The 21,161-nt window shown below is 35.6% G+C and overlaps 1 protein-coding gene across 1 annotated transcript in view; it reads left to right on the forward strand.

The window, feature by feature from the left end:
• Positions 1–21,161, forward strand: part of LOC138708838 (patched domain-containing protein 3-like) — a 175,689-nt gene that overhangs the window by 123,978 nt on the left and 30,550 nt on the right. The window contains exon 3 of the mRNA XM_069839070.1: positions 3,125–3,195. Coding sequence (XP_069695171.1) covers positions 3,125–3,195 — 71 coding nt within the window. The remainder of the gene's footprint in view (positions 1–3,124; positions 3,196–21,161) is intronic.

Below are 21,161 nucleotides of genomic sequence, written 5' to 3' on the forward strand. Positions count from 1 at the left end.
CGTTTTCACTTGAGTATAATTGCTCTCCACGCCGTCCCACTCGCTTCCTTGCCTCTCGTCAGCATTGTAAGCAAGTGCAACGGTCAGTGTGAGAGTTCAGGGCACAATGCGGGAAAGTTGTTCGGCGACCTCGGATGAATCATGGAGGAAGTAGTGGTGTGCGGGATGCAGCCTGCCCCTTATCGATCTCTCCGGGCTGCCTCCCCTCAGGAGCAGCAGCGTGGCCTTGACCTCTTGGCGTAGCGGCGCGTATTGTGGCAGCATATCGTACGCCACTGCTGCGTGGACTGTCAAGTCATTGACATCGCACCTAGGTGACTGACAGTTGTCTGGACTCCTTCCTACGTGGTTCGTTACACTAATTTCCTTCTACACAACAACTCTCCACTCGTGCGTTGACAAGCTATGTAAGCTGTATATTGTAGAATTGAGTTACTTTGTTCTTATTTTTTTATTATTTTTTGTAAAGTTTATTTATAAGGGTTAGGTTTCGTAACAAGCTGTTTTTACGGTGATGGGAGTATAAGGGTACAGTACATCAGTTATTCATAGATTTCAAAAAGGCGTATGACTCGGTTAAGAGAGAAGTTTTATATAATATTCTTATTGAATTTGGTATTCCCAAGAAAATAGTTCGATTAATTAAAATGTGTCTTAGTGAAACTTACAGCACAGTCCGTATAGGCCAGTTTCTATCTGATGCTTTTCCAATTCACTGCGGGCTAAAGCAGGGAGATGCACTATCATCTTTACTTTTTAACTTCGCTCTAGAATATGCCATTAGGAAAGTTCAGGATAACACAAAGGGTTTGGAATTGAACGGGTTACATCAGCTGCTTGTTTATGCGGATGACGTGAATATGTTAGGAGAAAATCCACAAACAATTAGGGGAAACGCGGAAATTCTAGTTGAAGCAAGTAAAGCGATTGGATTGGAAGTAAATCCCGAAAAGACTAAGTATATGATTATGTCTCGTGACCAGAATATAGTACGAAATGGAACTATAAAAATTGGAGATTTATCCTTCGAAGAGATGGAAAAATTCAAATATCTTGGAGCAACAGTAACAAATATAAATGGCACTCGGGAGGAAATTAAACGCAGAATAAATATGGGAAATGCCTGTTATTATTCGGTTGAGAAGCTTTTGTCATCTAGTCTTCTGTCAAAAAATCTGAAAGTTAGAATTTATAAAACAGTTATATCACCGGTTGTTCTGTATGGTTGTGAAACTTGGACTCTCACTTTGAGAGAGGAACATAGATTAAGGGTGTTTGAGAATAAGGTTCTTAGGAAAATATTTGGGGCTAAGAGGGATGAAGTTACAGGAGAATGGAGAAAGTTACACAACACAGAACTGCACGCATTGTATACTTCATCTGACATAATTAGGACCATAAAATCCAGACGTTTGAGATGGGCAGGACATGTAGCACGTATGGGCGAATCCAGAAATGCATATAGAGTGTTAGTTGGGAGGCCGGAGGGCAAAAGACCTTTGGGGAGGCCGAGACGTAGGTGGGAAGATAATATTAAAATGGATTTGAGAGAGGTGGGATATGATGGTAGAGACCTGGAATAATCTTGGTCAAGATAGGGGCCAATGGCGGGTTTATGTGAGGGCGGCTATGAACCTCCGGGTTCCTTAAAAGAGTCATTCTCGAGTTTTAGCAATTCCTGTCCATGGAAGATATCACCACTATCAGGACGAGTTCCTTATTCTCAAACACCCTTAACCTATCTTCCTCTCTCAAAGTGAGAGTCCAAGTTTCATAGTCATATAGAAAAACCGGTAATATAACTGTTTTATAAATTCTAACTTTCAGATTTTTTGACAGCATACTAGATGACAAAATCTTCTCAACCGAATAATAACAGGCATTTCCCATATTTATTCTGCGTTTAATTTCCTCCCGAGTGCCATTCATATTTGAAGAGTCCACTGCAAGAATGATGGATGTCACTTTCTTGTCGAAAATGAACCAAGACTGTCGATGCATAGCTTAAGACATATAGAATGTACATAGAGAGTTATATGGCATTAACACTGGTAGTCATTGTCCAGTAATGATGGGAAAATCACAGTTAAGCTTTGAGCGCTAAGCATTTCAAACTTTCAATTGCTTCTCCTGAAAAATGTATTCCAAATGACATCCATCATTCTTGCAGTGGACTCTTCATTTGTTACTGTTGCTCCAAGATATTTGAATTTTTCCACCTCTTCGAAGGATAAATCTCCAATTCTTATACGATGAAAGAGTAATGGAACGGAGAAAAATTCTCTCCGGCGCCGGGATTTGAACCCGGGTTTTCAGCTCTACGTGCTGATGCTTTATCCACTAAGCCACACCGGATACCACCCCGGCGTCGGACAGAATCGTCTCAGATTAAGTTCCAACTCTTGGGTTCCCTCTAGTGGCCGCCCTCTGCATTACGTCATAGATGTCTATGAACGTAGGACCGAAGTCCACACATGTGCTGAGGTGCACTCGTTATGAGTGACTATTTGGCCGGGATCCGACGGAATAAGGGCCGTCTTAAATCACGAAGTGATTTACGCATATCATGTATATTATTTTAATGTACCGAACTACATATGATATTTCCATGCAGATATTCTGCGTCATCATACGATGAAAGAGAATTTTTCTCCGTTCCATTATTCTTTCATCGTATGATGACGCGGAATATCTGCATGGAAATATCATATGTACTTCGGTACATTAAAATAATATCCAATTCTTATGTTTCCATTTCGTAGAATATTCTGGTCACGAGACATAGGCCTAATCATATACTTTGTCTTTTCGGGATTTACTTCCAAACCGATCGCTTTACTTGCTTCAAGTAAAATTTCCGTGTTTTCTCTAATCGTTTGTGGATTTTCGCCTAACATATTCACGACATCCGCATAGACAAGAAGCTGAATACATGAGGATATAAATTTTTGTAAATTAAATGCAAAATATTAACCGATTTGCGTCTAATAAATATAGCTTTTGACAGTTTTAAGAAACATCCACATTATATAGGACCTAGTTATTAGCAATATTCCATACTTATTTTTCACTCTGTAGAATCAGGATAACTGCATACTAAACCATTAGTATTGTTGATTTGCAGATCGCGGAGCTGGAAACTGCAGTGCGTGGTATCGTGACCTCGGGACACAGCTGGTCCGACGTGTGTGCTAGGTAAGTGCAACTCTGTTAAGGCTGGTTCACAATACACCGGGAACGAGAACCAGAATGAAAACGAGAAGCAGACGACGCGAATATGAACATTTTTGATTCACAATAAACCGAGAACGTAGACTACTATGCATATCGATATGCATGTCAATAACGATATATAAAGTCGATATTACGCATTCTGATGTTATTTGTGTATAATTGACCAATTGCGTTCTCTCATGAGTAGGCTACAAGGCAGCCAACATAAACACAGGTTAACCAACTTCGAAATTTCAACTGAAACATTTCATTAGGTATGGTACTATAAATATGCCCATGCATCTTCATTATCACAACCTAATTTAAGTCTACCATAACGTAAAATAATTAGAGAAGAAACATTTGTAATAAAACAAAAATGAACACAACAGTAGTTATTGAATTTTAGCATGAATATGTAGTGTGTAATACAACCAATACAGTAATAAAATTTGATTCGCTTCCGATCGGTGTTCAAAGATGCAGCTATTGAAAGGCATGTATTCTCCTTCATTTCTCATCTTTATACGAGGCGCGCCGCTTATCGTAAACGGGAGGATTTTCCTCGACACTCAATATTAGAATCTCATCAAATAAAACTTGCTCCATGATGCACAGCACAGAACAAAATAATGCATAGGTTATGTCACGGTCTTCTTGCTACAAAATATACTACGACAAAATAGCTTTTAGATGGCAATAGAATGAATCTAGTGGGCTGTGATCGGAAACGTGAACGCCAAAGTTGAAACTTGGCCAACTCTCCGTTCCCGATCCCGTTAATTGTGAATGCTCACATTTAAATGTACACATTTTAATAATTTTACCGTTTTCGTTTTGATTCTCGTTTCCGGTTTATTGAGAACCAGCCTTTATAGAACAACTATAGCTTTATGATGCACAAAATGCGACCTTAATGAAAGATTAAGTTGTTTATATTTGTAGCTCTTTGCATGATATGTTTATCTTCAAAGTATTGTTTTGTAACTTTGAAACTATATCATTTCATTGCACCAACTATCTTGCTAATTTTCAGAATTATGTATAATAATTGCTGTAGGTTTTCATTGCCTATTTTAATATAAGCCCTGTCACTATATTATTATTATTATTATTATTATTATTATTAGTATTATTATTATTACTAGCCGTACCCGTGCGCTCCGCTGCACCCGTTAGAAATAAATATAAAGTAATTACATAATTAAAATAGGACATTTGATCCAGGGAACATTCGTGTTTGATATAAAGATAAATCGTTTATTATGTTACTTAATTTAAATTGTATTTGCATAATTAAAATGCGATCATTTTGATCCAGAGACCACTCATTTGGTCATAAAAATTAGTTTAGGAAATACAGGAAACGAATATACAGAATAGCCTATCAAGTTTTCTGTGCATAAGAAGCTATTTTAATCTTACCTGTTCTCGATTCACTCAGAAGTTACTGTGATAACATTATAGCATTATGTCCATCTAGAGAAATTACACTTTCCAATGGTAAATTAATAATTAATTATACAAATCGGTTAATTTAGCTTCCGATATTACTTCATAGAAACGCAGAAACATTATCTGTAGGCTATCTTTCATAGCTTTCGATTGTTGCTGTCCAAGGCCCCTTATAGACGAAGTCATTTGTTTTTTAATTCATTACACGGCCTTAGATGGCAGTTATTTTAATTTTAAAACTCATTTATCTCATAAATATCAGTCGTATCAAACTTTTTCAAGGAATAAAACTTATCGCAAAGTATTTTTAAAGATACTTTTGTTATGTAACATTTTTCACAAAAATCAATAATAAGCGAGATATTTCGATTTATTTAATTCAGGCCCCCTTATAACCCCCCTTTTAAATAATGTATTTTGAATGCCATATAGCCTAAAATCTAAGTTACAATGAACTTAATTTATATTCCAATTTTCATCGAAATCCGTTCAGCCATTATCGCGTGAAAAGGTAACAAACATACATACAGACAGACAGACATACAAACAAAAATTTCAAAAAATCGATTTTCGGTTTCAGGGTGATTAATTATATATGTTAGGACCAATTATTTTTGGAAAATCGAAAATTACCAGAAAAATTTCGGCTACAGATTTATTATTAGTATAGATTATTATTATTATTATTATTATTATTATTATTATTAACACACTTTCTCACATACCCTTTTAGCGTCTCAGTTCCTCTAGACTTGCGGGGTCTAGGCTATAACTAAGATAGATACACCTCCTCATTATGTATGAACGTTTTCTTTAAAAAAATATATATATATATAGGTTTTATTTAAAAGTAACGCGAAAATACGAAATTAAATTTTGTTATTTGTTTTCTTGTTAATTTCTAAGAAAATCTCTCATTTCAAAACGCACAGAAACGGTGTGTTCCGGATTAGAATAATTATGTAGAATGTCGAACTCATATTGAGAAATAACTGTGCAATATGTAGCCCAGATTCAGGGATATGACGTACAATGATCAACTCACTGTGGGATTCATAAGTTCGCCATTTTGAAAGGAGAATACATTCACAGTGATTAATTACCTTTGTGGATAACAAATTAAATTACTTCTGTAAATTTGGAACCATGTTATTGCTTACAATATTAAACAATCTTGTTAAAGTAAATGTTTCAATAACTTCGTAAAACAGATTTTTATGTAAACAGAATATGGCAAGATAACATTAATATACTACCAACTTTTCGTGAATCCAATCCAAATGTGAGAGAATGCACCTAAATCGCTGGGTAAATTTGCACATTTTGATCTCTATGAAAACGAATGAAATTCAATAAAAGTAATAGAAAAGATAAAGCTGCAATCAGATCACGATAACGGTTTGTATCTAAGAGTATTATCTAGAAGAGGAATGTCGGGGTTATCGGCCGTAAGTAATCGCTGTTTGTTATTAAAATGTGTCTAGATCTGGCTGGATGGAAGGTTGGTTCAACAGCTTGTCATTTGTTTTCCAGGATTCATTTGTTTCATTGATTGTTTGAGACTCTTCGGTTTGACGTGAATCTTGATCACTCCTTTTCTGTTAAAATTATGACATGTTTTCTCATGAATCGGTAGCTATATCTTTCTTCAGACTTCCATTAGACGCACACTGTCCGAGGTAAAAAATTACCTTTAGGACCAGTGTAAGCAACTGTCAAATAATTTACAACCTTCGAATAGTAAATTAATCGATAATTGCCAATTCTAGACGAAATGGACATTTTCATGGATTTCTTAAGTTTTTCCTCGATTTAATAAAGGATGAAAGAAAGCAATTATATTTTCTAGTTTAGTATTATTTTGGTGAGTCATGCGTAAATAAAAACAGAAACATAACTTTAAAATTATTAAGTTGGTAGAATAGTTTTCTTCGATTATCACAAAACTGAAAGAAATGACTTAGTGTCTTGTAACAATGGCCTATTGTAATAATGATGAACGTCATCATGATGATTATCGAGATGACTGTAATGATATTTGTGATTGCTGTGATAGTTATGACTAAGCGACAGAGGCGTATACTGGTTAAAGGGTTTGGGCTACCGCTGACCCTATTATTACACAAAATATATCTAACAATTACTTTAATTTTAATTACTATGGTAAAACTAATAATACAAAATTATTACATTATGTTATATTATAAACTTTTTCTTTTGTAATTTCCTTGGACTACCGCCGGTAGCCCCGGTAGCCCGCAAAATACGCGCCTGCTAAACGATGATTATGATTAGGCCTATGACGAGGCCTGTAACGTTCAATGGCAAGGACTTCGACCCTAGCGGCGGTGATTATGATTGTCATGACTACGGCTAAGAATTGCAGAGACATAGTCAGTTCTCTTGAGAAACCACTTGATTGTGGACTCGCTCTAAGTCGATTACCGTACGATTCTTGGTTTCTTCTTAAACACACCTTTAAACTTCAACTTGTTTTTATAGTAATATACGTTACAAGAGCGGTATGTTGACGTTTTCATGGTCGAGGAAAAGATTGAAAAAGCGAAACGTAGTTTACATACCTGAAAGACGAATTTCTAATTAGCTGCAATGAAATCTCCATGTTGGTTTCTGTTTAATGACGGCAACTTCGGAACACCAAAATATCTTTCTTCAACATTGTTGCTATAAAATGTTTTCTGTGTTTACTATACTCCAGCAGGCCGTGATATACGTCTGTCTTTTTTTCTCCCAGTCTATAAATGCGAACTTAAAAAAAAACGGTAAGGTTATGTAATGATTTATTTTTCATTTTAATATTTTAACAATATTATTTATATAACATATTGCAGTAATAACATCGGCATCTGGAATCTTGTTGATTTTTTCACGGCTTCCTTAATGTTACTTGTGTCAGGAATGCAATAAGTTTCGTGGAGTAGTAGACTTTACTTAATTTTTGCAAATATTTAAAAACAATAATTAACATTGCAATTTAGGTGAAATTGCAGTGGTAAGTTTCCAATTTATAATTATTACTATGTTAAATGTCTCTAAAAATAATATGTTAAAAGCCTGAAGCAGTAAAATGAATGTCGCGCTTAAGCGGTAAGAATAGGGAAATTGTTATGTGTGTTAAGTTGGGAATACTGAATGTGGTATTTCACACTTAACCGCGTATTGGTTCTGTGCGGAAAACAAGCAAATACGCACGATCTCGCACAAAAGTTTTATTTTCTTTCTCAGTAGGACCCATCTCATGACATCCACGATAAAACGATGTAATTTTCTCTTGTGATATCGAAGTTACACGTTCTGGGCCCTATTTCACAAAAGTACAAATTACAAGCGACAAAAGTTACAAATTTACAAATTTTTGTGTTTCACAAATTTGTAAATTTGTAAGTGACGTAGAAAATAATAGGTTCCAGGCCATGATAGGCTACTACAAGTTCAATTGTCATTTGTTTAAATTTTATAAATCGTATATTACAAATTTACAGATTTTGTAACAAATTCTTACCCTACTCTTGATTTGGGTAAATAGCTGAATTGGAGGTTGTACCGCATTATTTTAGATCCTAAAATTGGCTGACGTGTGTTTTGTTAAAAGAAGAAAGCTGTATTCTTTTTCTGGTAATAAAGAAATTGATATTCATCTACAGTAATCTCACTGAAGGTTTTGATTTATTTAGACTAGAGAAAATGAAAACTCGACTGGGATTTAATCGACTATTACACGATTAGAAGAAAATATTATATGCAGATTGAAAGAAATAAAGTACCCTAATATAATAAATATTAATACTAAACTGTCTCGAAAATGTATTATTGTACCATCTCATCATTACAAATATTCCGCTAGATGGCAGTAGTGTGTTATGATCAGCTGTTCACTTGTTATCAGTTTTGCCAACTATACAATCTTCATTGAACTCTATGGACGATTACTAGTCAAGAAGGCTGTGTTGATGCACTTTCATTTTTATTAAAACAGTTGCATTTGCATTCCACTTCAGTTATCAATATACGAGTATATTAAACAATCTTTGATACATGACTATGCATAAATCTCATACAGCAGAAGTTATAACATAACCTAAATAATATAAACAAGATAAATGATAGAAAAGTTTTAATTAAGGATGAATGAAATAAACATGAATCATTTAAAAGGTACAATTATTGAAAGTACAATGTTGGCAAACAAAGAAACAAATGCTAGGGAGGTGATAAAAGTAGTCCAGTAGGATAAGCAGCCATGATTGGTTTAAACACGTCGTTCCGTACAGTTTTATTTGTCGAAAGTAGTACTGTATGACGTAGTAGTAAAAGTGTAATAGTCAACATAATCGTTGAGAAAGAATTAATGTTACAAATGTTAAATTTGAAACTTCAGTGGAGTTTAATCGGAGATTCAGGATGAGTCAAGAGAAACGTAACTGCTACTAAGTAAAGGCTGGTTCACAATAAACCGGGAACGGGAACGGCAACGAGAACGAGAATGGAAATAATGTTGAAATAAATGTATTTAAATGTGAGCACTCACAATAGTTAATTGTGAAGTCTCACGTTTAAATACATTGATTTTAACAATATTTTCGTTCTCGTTGTTTCCGTTCCCGGTTTATTGTGAACCAGCCTTAAATGATAATATAGGTACCGGCAACCGTATAAGTGACTTACAAAAAAGCCCATAATTATTCTTTATGAAGTACATCATATTTAGCTCTGTGTTAATTTGATAGACATTATTATTTTCAGATAAGTCACTTGTAATGAATTAATCTAGTGTTATAGTTGACATTCTATTCTGTTTTGCGTTCATGGCTAATGAAAATGTTACTGATATAACTTCAACAATGACTTTTATGTAAATCAAAGCCTACTATATACATCACTCATGACCTACATTAAATAAATCATTGTTACAATTACAGGAATATTTCCGAATGTTTTGTGAAACACGTTTTACTGTAATTTGTAGCTATAGCTGAAAATTTGTACATTTTTAATATTTAAATATTGTACTATCGTGAATAAGGCCCTTGGTATGATTAACCCTTAAATTGGCAATGTATCCTATAGGATACAACAGGTTAATAGGCTATATGCTATAATTTTAACGGAACAATAGAAAAAAATTGGAAGGAAAATTAAAATTTCACAATACTATAATATTGTACGGCGGCCGGGTAGCTCAGTTGGTAGAGCAGCTGGCTACGGACTGGAAGGTCCGGGGTTCGATCCAAGGTGGTAATAGGATTTTTTCTCGTTGCCAGACTTTCAGAACGGCCCCGAGGTTCACTCAGCCTCCTATAAAATTGAATACCGGGTCTTTCCCGGGGATAAAAGGCGGTCAGAGCGTGGTGCCGACCACACCACCTCATTCTAGTGCCGAGGTCATGGAAAATATGGTCTGCCTCCATTCCCCCCAAGTGCCTTCATGGCATGTTACGGGGATACCTTTTTTTTTATAATATTGTACAACATATAAAATACGGATATTGCGATAGTTGTTTTCTTTACAGTCCGACACGGTTAATAAACTAACGGGAGAAATGAAGTTTTGCCAATTTAAGGGTTAATATTACTATAGCAAATCGCTCTGCAACAAAACAAATATGAAAAACAATTAATCCTGATCAAATTAATGTATATTTTAAAGATATGCTTTACGAGTACAGAATCCTTGTACCTACATATCACCACGGTAATAAATGATATGTAGGATGTTTTGGCAGTTAATTTTCGTCTCGATAGGGTGCTAAGCTCACAATCTGCTGAATTATAATTCGACCATGATGACGCAAAGGGGGAATCCTCGCTAGTCCCCTAGTTAGGGAGGGCTGTAATCCCGGACCTAGGACAAGCAGGGGACTCAAGAACTTCATTGTGTTGCTAAACAGGCCGATGGCCAGGCCCGGCTCTTAACACTTTCAGCTGTGGCACCATCTTGACAGTTGTACAGGGTGTCTGATTTAAGCCGTTCATTTCAGTGTAGCAGTCCAAATGGCAGTCGAGACATGCGGAAGGTATTTAATGTACTCGCAGGCGGAATCAGCTATGAGTATAACGTCAACTGATGTTGTCACGTGAATGTTACGAATTTTAGTCTTCGTGTGATAATTTTAAGTTAAACATTTACATTCAATCTGTTGTGCTAATTATTCATTTTCTTTCGGTTTTCTTTTCCTCTTCTCATATTTTTGAAAATACGATATCTTAATATTTAAATTACTTCCAGTCACTGAAATTAGTTTTGTTTCATTCGGAATAAGTAACGGACATAAGAAGTTGTCTTTAAGGAACAGGCATCACAGAATTTTCAGGCTAGTCATTAATTTATTTCAAGATATTTTGAACATCTTTCCTAATGACACTACCATGAGAACGTCACGACATCAGTGGACCAAGAAAACGTTGAATCCAGACTGCAATATACCATATTCCCCAACACGCTAGAAGTAAGTATTCGTTTATATTCCCATCGTGAATGATGGTACAGGCTCATTCACAATGAAAATTAAACATAACATAATCGTTAACTTAAGAATATAAACGTTACGGTAAAATCAAGAAGTCATACCATCATTCACGATGGGAATATAAACATAACCGCAAACATACTTGGTAACCATGGAAACATAACAACGACGCCATTTCCTCATATTCTGTCGTATACTTCAGCGCTCCACGATTGTGTTCTGTTTGCAAATCACGTAAGCATAAGCATGAAAGTTTGGAGTTTACAAACTTTCATGTTAACGTCTTACGGTAATGTTTATGTCAATGCTTATGTGAATCATTGTGAATGATCCCATTTGGTAGCCTGGGCGCAAACTTCTGTGTTTATGTTACGGTTATGTTTAATTTTCATTGTGAATGGGCCTTTATTTATTCCGTTCCTTTTCGTCATTTCTGAACTCGTCCATAGACGTCTTGGAACGCCAGGACCAGACGACTGCTAGCTGCCATTGTAAACTTCGACTTGGAACCAATTTCCCAGCGCTTCTTGTCTGCCGTCTGGGGTCGACATTTGAATTGTATCTCAGAGATTTCAATAGAGGTCAATTGGATGGGCGGATGAATGATTGATGAAGCAGCAGCGGCGTGGAGTTCTGTATCACACACGTGCGTGTCTCGCTTCCAAAGCAAGCTGTAAGATTCCCCCAGAAGTAGGAAACATGGACTGTGAAAACCTGGAAATGCTTTCAAGACTTTCGTCGAATTTCAGGATCCGATGTGAATCACTGAAGCTTTGAAGTGAGTTAAAGATCTATGATGTATGAAATACCTGAAAACAACTCTGTAACTTATAAATTGACGTTAAATAGTAATATGCGTTGCAAGAGCGGTATGTTGAAGTTTTCATGTTCGAGGAAAAGTTTGAAAAAGCGAAACGTAGTTGAGCTTTTTTAATTTCCGAGAATTGAAAGAAAACATACCGCTCCTATATCGTACATTATTTTGTGCGAAGATCGTTTATTACATACCTGAAAGAGGAATTTGTAATTAGTTGGAATGAAATCTCCATCTTGGTTTCTGTTCAATGACGGCAAATTTGCAAAACAAAAATATCTATCTTCAACATTATTGCTTTAAAATGTTTTCTGTGTTTGCTATACTCCAGCAGGCCGTGATATACGTCTGTCTTTTTTTCTCCCAGTCTATAAATGCGAACTTAAAACAAACGGTAAGGTTATGTAATGATTTATTTTTCATTTTAATATTTTAACAATATTATTTATATAACATATTGCAGTAATAACATCGGCAAGTTGATTTGTTGATTTTTTCACGGCTTCCTTAATGTTACTTGTATCATGAATGCAGTAACTTTAGTGGAGTTGTAGAGTTTACTTAATTTTTGCAAATATTTAAAAACAATAATTAACAGTGGAATTTAGGTGAAATTGCAGTGGTAAGTTTCCAATTTATAATTATTACTATATTGAACGTCTCTAAAAATAATATGTTAAAAGCCTAAAGCAGTAAAATCAATATGTCACTTAAGCGGTAAGAAGAGGGAAATTGTTATGTGTGTTAGGTTGGGAATACTGAATGTGGAATTTTAGACTTTCCGCGGATTGGTTTTGTGCGGAAACCAAGCAAATACGCACGATTTCGCACAAACGTTTTTTTTATATTATTTTAAATAATTGTAACATATTTCTAGAAGGGTAATTAAGTTATGTCTTGTTTAAAACTAATAAATAAAGTAAATAAAAATAAAGCGGTAGTAAGTGGCAGAAACCAGAACCAACGTTCGCTAGAAATCAGTGTAAGTTAATGAGAAATTAAATGTGGTACGTATATTATGAGAAATATAATTATGCGCAATGTCGTTGTACTGATGCAAAAATTGTCTCTGAAATGTGCAAAATCCTTCCGAGAATTAATTATGGTCACTCACATCATGAATATGATATGGCAGGTCTATTCATGAGACTAAGAGAATTCCAGAAATTAACCACAGTCTAGTATATACAGTCACGAAGCTCAATACATAGGGAATATGCATCCGTAGATAGTTGCTAACCACTAGGGTCGCTACTGTCGCCTCATCACAGACAATGCGAAATAGTACCGGCACAATCTATTGTTCCTAGTATCCTCACAACTCAAGCTTCGTGACTGTATATACTAGACTGTGAATTAACCATGAAGACTTTAGAATTGTTGTGTCGCGTGGTATTGTGGGAGTCCTGAACGTCATGCTTGTCAGATTAGCGACAGCGTCATTGTTGCGTGCGACTGTCAATTTCCGTTCGAGCAACAGATGAAGTCAAATTACCGAAGACTTTGTTTCTATTACAGAGTGATGTGTCAGTCTGAAATGTTAGTTTTCACTCCTACATGCTGTGGTAGTTAAAAGTTGGAGAATTGCATTTATAGTAATCTATACTTATAATAAATCTGTAGCCGAAATATTTCTGGTAATTTTCGATTTTCCAAAAATAATTGGTCCTAACATATATAATTAATCACCCTGAAACCGAAAATCGCTTTTTTGAAATTTTTGTTTGTATGTATGTCTGTCTGTCTGTCTGTCTGTCTGTCTGTCTGTATGTTTGTTACCTTTTCACGCGATAATGGCTGAACGGATTTCGATGAAAATTGGAATATAAATTAAGTTCATTGTAACTTAGATTTTAGGCTATATGGCATTCAAAATACAGTATTTAAAGAGGGGTTATAAGGGGGCCTGAATTAAATAAATCGAAATATCTCGCTTATTATTGATTTTTGTGAAAAATATTACATAACAAAAGTTTCTTTACAAATAATTTGCGATAAGTTTTATTCCTCGAAAAATTTTGATAGGACTGATATTTAATGAGATAAATGAGTTTTAAAATTAAAATAACTGCCATCTAAGGCCGTGTAATGAATTAAAAAACAAATGACTTCGTCTATAAGGGGCCTTGGACAGCAACAATCGAAAGCTATGAAAGATAGCCTACAGATAATGTTTCTGTGTTTGAATGAAGTAATATCGGAAGCTAAATTAACCGATTTGTATAATTAATTATTAATTCACCATTGGAAAGTGTAGTTTCTCTAGATGGACATAATGCTATAATGTTATTACAGTAACTTCTGAGTGAATCGAGGACAGGTAAGATTAAAATAGCTTCTTATGCACAGAAAACTTGATAGGCTATTCTGTGCATTCGTTTCCTGTATTTCCTAAAATAATTTTTATGACCAAATGAGTGGTCTCTGGATCAAAATGATCGCATTTTAATTATGCAAATACAATTTAAATTAAGTAACATAATAAACGATTTATCTTTATATCAAACACGAATGTTCCCTGGATCAAATGTCCTATTTTAATTATGTAATTATTTTATATTTATTTCTAACGGGTGCAGCGGAGCGCACGGGTACGGCTAGTTATATACATATATTTTTTTAAGTCTCACATGCAGTAATTTTTTTTAGCTTTTAAATTTCAATGTGGAAACTTTATCACAATATGGACAATATCGGGGCGAAAATCGTTTCACCTCTACTCATAGCATGTTTGGTCAGATACACCTTTATCGAAACATCTTGCTTGTTCTCTTCCCCTGGAGTGGGAAAGGTTGTGGTTCGACTATAGTGTGCCGTGGGTTTGGAGATGTAGGGATGAGCCAATAAATCACAATATATTTTCTCTAGAGATCCATCTGTTGTAACTTGTTTCAAGTTCAAGGATAGTTCTTTCATTTGCAGGAAGTGTCTGAGTATGTTATTGTAAGAAAAGAGGACACTTCCTATGAGAAAAAGAGGACAACGGACACATACTTTCTAAAAAATACGCTGGTGTCACAATAGTTTACAAGTCAGCATGCTAGCTTCCAGATCAGGAGGTCTCGGGTTCGATTCCCGGGCTCGGCTCTCGGTGAATTTTTCTTGAAGAAGAAAAATTCCCTGGATGTCTAGAGTCTGGAAATTTGTATGAATGTGAGTGTGATTGTGAGTGTGCCGGGTTAATATTAATTAACCAATCATCACAAATATAAAAATACATCAGGACTGTCGCTGGGCAGTAACCTGAACACACGTTTCAGCGTCACATTGTTGACAAGTAACTCCATCTGTTAGCACAACCATAAAACATCTAATAGATGCTATACAGTTACCAACAACGAAAAAAAAAAATAGTTTACAAGAAGAACAGGAAGCTGTCGGCGGGTTGATATATTAGCCTTTAACAGGCTATAATAGATCCTACTATCCGCTTCGAATTGAATACAACTCAACCGGAAGATGTCAACAATGAGAAGAATCAAATTTATAGTCCAACTGTTCCTTATTATTTATATATGTATAAGTTACAAACTATTGAAATTATTGGGTTATTAGTGGGTGCTAGAGACACGATTACAAAAAAATTTATTAATTTCTGCAAAGAGTTCAATCTTGAATCATCTTTGGCCAAGACTGTTTCTTTGATAGCTCTAAAATATTCAATCTATCTTCTGAGAAATCACATATATAAAGTAAATTAATAACACAATAATAATAATTATATTTCTCACGAAAACATTTTCATAAAATTGTACGCATTGACTAATACTTATATATTTGGTATACTTTGTCCTTCAGGACAACCCCTATTTTAGGGGAAGTTTGTTTATTTACTATCAAATTTTAGTTAGAAAAAAGAAGAAATGCTAATTTACTAGATCCTGTGTATCTTGTTATCACTTGCCTAGTATTGGCATATGAGTGACTGACATTGCTCGTCGTTTATTGGGTTGATGCAAAAGTTAGTAGCATTTTAATTTAGATGAATAGAAGACAGAAATTAATAAGTAATATATCCTCCTACATTAGCTATGATTGTCGGCCAACGCTGGGATAATTTTTCGATTCCACGTCTGAAGAAATCTATTGGTTTGGTGTTAAAGAAGTCGTCAAACCAAGTTTGTAAAGCATCTTCACTATCAAAGGAATTCCCTTGAAGATTGTTGGATAGAGAACGGAAAAGTGAAAATCTGAAGGCATAAGATAAGTAGAATATGGGGATATGGAATCAATCACCACCCAACCAAACTCCCAAGCTACTTTCGTCACGTTAGCAGACTGCGGGCGTGTATTATCGTGTTACAGTAGCACTTGATACATCCTTCCCTGTCGTTTTTCTTCAGCTGCGGCCGCAAGGCGTCCGATTTGTTGGCAGTAAATGTCAGCAGTTTGGTTACATTCCTGAGAAGCAATTCATAATACACGACACTTTCTTTATCCCACCAGACGTACGTACAAAGATTTATTCTATTATTGGACGGATTTTATTCATATTCAATGTCTACATAACAATTTTTTTTCGGAAATATGCACATGAAATACATTTATTTATAGTAAAAATTAATGGACCTTGAAAGCAGTAAAAATCAATGGCGAGATACTGAAAATCAAAACGCACTTTCTTCTTCATGATTTTTTTACATTGCATTATACCGAGAAATGAAGTGGAATAGTTTATCATCATCATCATCATCATCTTCTTCTTCTTCTTCTTCTTCTTCTTCTTCACTTCATGTTATGGGCAATTGCCCGTTCTGGCTTCAAAGGTCGCTCCATCTTTTCATCGGTCGTCCCTGATCTCTTCGTCCTTTTGGTTTATAATTTATTGCTTTCCTAGGAAGTCTGTCTCTACATGTAATTTCCAATCTTGTCTATCAATAAGTGGGTATACTCCAAGTTCCTGCCTAATATCTTCATTTCTAATTCTATCTAATCTCGTGCATCCTTTTACTTTCCGCAAGAATCTCATCTCTGCCGCTTGTATTTTACTAACTTCAGGTTTTGTTGTAACCCAACTTTCACTTCCATATAAAAGAGTAGGGACTGCCATTACATTTAGTTTATATTAAAGGAAAAACAATTTCCTCAGAGAAATTACATACTACATAATTATTTTTGCTTTCTTCCTAAGTTCCTGTCTTCTCCAATACAAAAGAATTATCATTAAAGACCACGTCATGTGCAAAATTTTGACGGACTGTGACAGTATGTTACTGCTGATTATTTGACAAGAAAGGCATTTAGAATCTCATTGTAACTTTCTAGTACATTCTAATATTTGTCACTTTTAAAAACCAATTTCCGTAAGCATAAAAATAAAATATTATTACATTTAGTTGTTTTATGTCAGTTTCCGCAAAATTAATAACTTGCATCAATTTAAATCGTACCGGTACAATAAAATGAAATCTGATATCTCACTCCAGAAAACAAAAAAATTATATTACCTGTGTGCATAACAAATGCTTTCAATCTTATGCATGCCATTTAAAATGGAATATTGTTTGCAGAACGATAAAAGAACTGAATTGTTGAGATACATGTTGAACGTAGTATGAGAAGACATGTTTCATCTTCGTGACAGCAATTTTTGTTTCTGTATTCTTACTTGAATTTCATAAATTGGGGCATAACTATTAGTTGCTAGATGATAAACATCTTGTATGGGCGTGACCGATGACAGAATTAACCAGGCTTCGTGGTCGTATTGTTTGTTGCGTTGGAAACTAGAGCAAGTCAAAATGGCCCATTAATGGACCCCCAACTGCTGGCCACAACATGTTGTAGTGCTGGTAGTGGTGGCAGCAGTGGTCGATAGTGTAATAATAGTATATTTATGAAACAAGTTTATAATGTAATAATTGTATAACTTTATAAATGAGTTTCATACGTTATTTTTTTTTGTACTACAGCATTATAAAATAATTAATAAATAAATAGCATCAGATTTGTAATGATGGGAAGTTTGATATATTATCATGGTCTATGAAGAAAGAGGTTGCTATGACGACAATGATGATATAACATTGGAAAATCGTTTTATAATGTTTAACTTTATGATACAAGCTATGCCTTCTTAATAGAAGTCATGGCGTTTTAGTTGATATGGTAATATTATTGGCACTAATGCAATAATGTAGCATATTATGCACGATTTTGACGAACGATAAAGACTGTTTAAATGTTGATGTCCAAAAAAAAATAATTTTTTTCCATGAAATCATGCAGTACCCTTTTTTATATGGGTCTTTATCACTCATACGATTGCAATGAATAAATCTGTGTTATCCATTGTTTCAGACCATGCAAGTCTCTATTTTAATACATTAATATTATATTCCGTTTTTCACTAACCTAGTACTATAATTCTGAATACTTACCAGTACAGAGGTCCCGCGTCATGGTCTAAGGCATCCTGCCTAGGACTCGCGTTACGGAATGTGCGTTGATTCGAGTCCTCATGGGCGAAGAAATTTTCTCATGAAATTTCGCCAGTGTATGGGACCGGTGCTCACCCAGCATCGTGATGCACATGGAGAGTTACGATAGGTAGCGAAATCCGGTTGCGAATACCAGTTATAATGGCTGGGGGGATCATCGCGCTAACCACACGATACCTCCAGTCTGGTTGGATGATCGTCCACCTCTGCTTCGGCATGTGGGCGTGAGGCCAGCATCCGGCTGGCCAGTCTAGGCCCTTCACCGGCTGTAGCGCCACGGATTACCAGTATAGAGAGTGTAAGGTTAGAAATTTGTTTTTTAAAGGCTTCTTTACAGTGCAAATCTAGTCTTTCAGGTAAAGCTCCCTGTAAGGCAGATTTGAATAATTTCAAGGGAAAAATTGTTCCGGGGCCGGGTATAGATCCTGGGACCTCTGGTTGAACGTATTAGCGCTCTACCAACTGAGCTACCTGGGAACTCCACCCGACACCGTCTCAACTTTTCCCTTTTTATATCCACACAACTCGCGTGGGCTGACGAAACGCCAGAGACCCACATCGAGTGCACACAATCTCTGTGTGATTTGGAATTGTGGTTTTCTGTTAACGTACACAGTGACGTATATATTATGCAAATCTAGTCTTTCAGGTAAAGCTCCCTGTAAAGCAGATTTGAATAATTTCAAGGGAAAAGTTGAGACGGTGTCGGGTGGAGTTCCCAGGTAGCTCAGTTGGCAGAGCGCTGGTACGTTCAACCAGAGGTCCCGGGATCGATACCCGGCCCCGGAACAATTTTTCCCTTGAAATTATTCGCTTCTTTACAGTATTTCAAATGATGTAATTTTAACATACTGTAGGTCGTAGGGATTTCTATTGCAGAAGAATCTATTTAAACTTATTTTTGCTGTGTAACCCCATGCAATACCAACTTCATCATTTTCCCTACAGAAGTAACGAACAGTTGTGAGATGTCTAAATTTGTGTGTATTAATCTCGCCCTCATCAAAACCTTGTTCTATTCAGTGGTGTATTTTATTTCTTTAAAAAAAATAAGGCCTGTTTTGGGATTTTGAAGCATACACCAATGGGCCATTCTGCTTAAACAGACATAGTTGATTGCATATAGCCATATAGAAAACAAAATTGGAGGAACTTCCTGGTAGCAAGGATAAAGAGGTTAAGTCTGAAGTGTAGTAGACTATCAAATTATTTGAATATGAATATAATGTGGCATTTTTATAAAATGTAAAATTTGGCGATAATATGAAAATCATAAAAGTTATATAGCCTACACTCCTGGTTCTATTATTGCCACAATATTAGAATTATTTTCTTGTAAAAGTATCTAAAGCTGCTCGATTTTTATTAGAAATGTACTGCACATTTAGGTGTATCACTCTAAAATCGTTTGTATTATTAGGCTTCCAAGACGTTAAGTCCATTGAAACCATGTTCATATGACTTATGTCCTCTAATATTTTTGTCCACTTTCATTTATGTCCACATTTTATGTGCGTCCATTTTTTTGGGTCCCTGACTGTTATGTCCACTTTTATATAAGTCCACTTTCGTTTATGTCTACTTTTATTTAAGCCCACTGTCATGCCAATGTCTTTTGTACCATTAGAAGAGTTTAGGTTGTTTTTATAGCCTTATAGATAATATTGAGCCTGACGTAATGGATTTAGCATTATACATGGAAAGAACTTACATCCGATGAACACCTGCTCGGGAATGAAGAAGAAGAGCAATGCCACCTAGATTGACACCTGAAATAATCAGGTTCTGGCAGGACAACATCGAACAACTAACGTAGTCGAGGGTTGGCACAACTGCTTTCAGAAACACATCGTCACACATCGCTCGTCGGTCTGGAAATTCATGGAATTTATCAAGAAAGACCAAAGAAATAATGAAATTATAATAATCCAATTGCTGGGCGGGCATTTGAATGTGCGATACCCTAATAAAAGATCATACCTACAAAATTTAGGCCGAGCAGAAGAGATTGTTCGGAATTACAACCACTACAACGAAGGACACATCAGAACTTACCTCAAAGCTATTAGTTATCTGAAGCTGTATGAAGATGAACAGGCAGAAAAGATTGAGTAGGGAATTGTAGTGAATTTGTAAATTAAATAATGTATTGTACAATCATGTAGTGGACGTAAAAATGTGGACATAAAATTTGTGCAATCGGACTAAAATAAAGTGGACATATACTTCATTGGACATATATTTATGGATATATGCCCACGTGCATCAACGTCGGTTAGTGTAACCACCACTTATGCCCACGTGCATCAACGTCGGTTAGTGTAACCACCACTTATGCCCACGTGCATCAACGTCGGTTAGTGTAACCACCACTTATGCCCACGTGCATCAACGTCGGTTAGTGTAACCACCAGTTAAAATTGTCACCTAACCTCTGGTTAAGAATTTTTACAGTGGATCGATCTCGGTTACGACTTAAATAGGAGGTTAACCACAGTAATCTATAACCGGTCATTTTCGAGCGGTTAAATGAGATAACCAGTGATTAGTAGAGCAAGTAAAGCAAAATGGCGGCCAGAGCCACAGATGTTTACTTCGAAGACGATTATTATTGTACAGTACTTGAATTACTTGGATAGAGCGTGGGCGTGAAGTTTCTTTAGTGGAAAGAGAGAATTTTTACGAGGAATTAGGTGACAGAAAATTTCAGGAGGGATTTTGTTTATCAAAATCTACAAATGGCTCACTTGC

Source organism: Periplaneta americana, chromosome 11 (assembly GCF_040183065.1).
Source record: "Periplaneta americana isolate PAMFEO1 chromosome 11, P.americana_PAMFEO1_priV1, whole genome shotgun sequence".
NCBI classification, from domain to species: Eukaryota; Metazoa; Arthropoda; class Insecta; order Blattodea; family Blattidae; genus Periplaneta; species Periplaneta americana.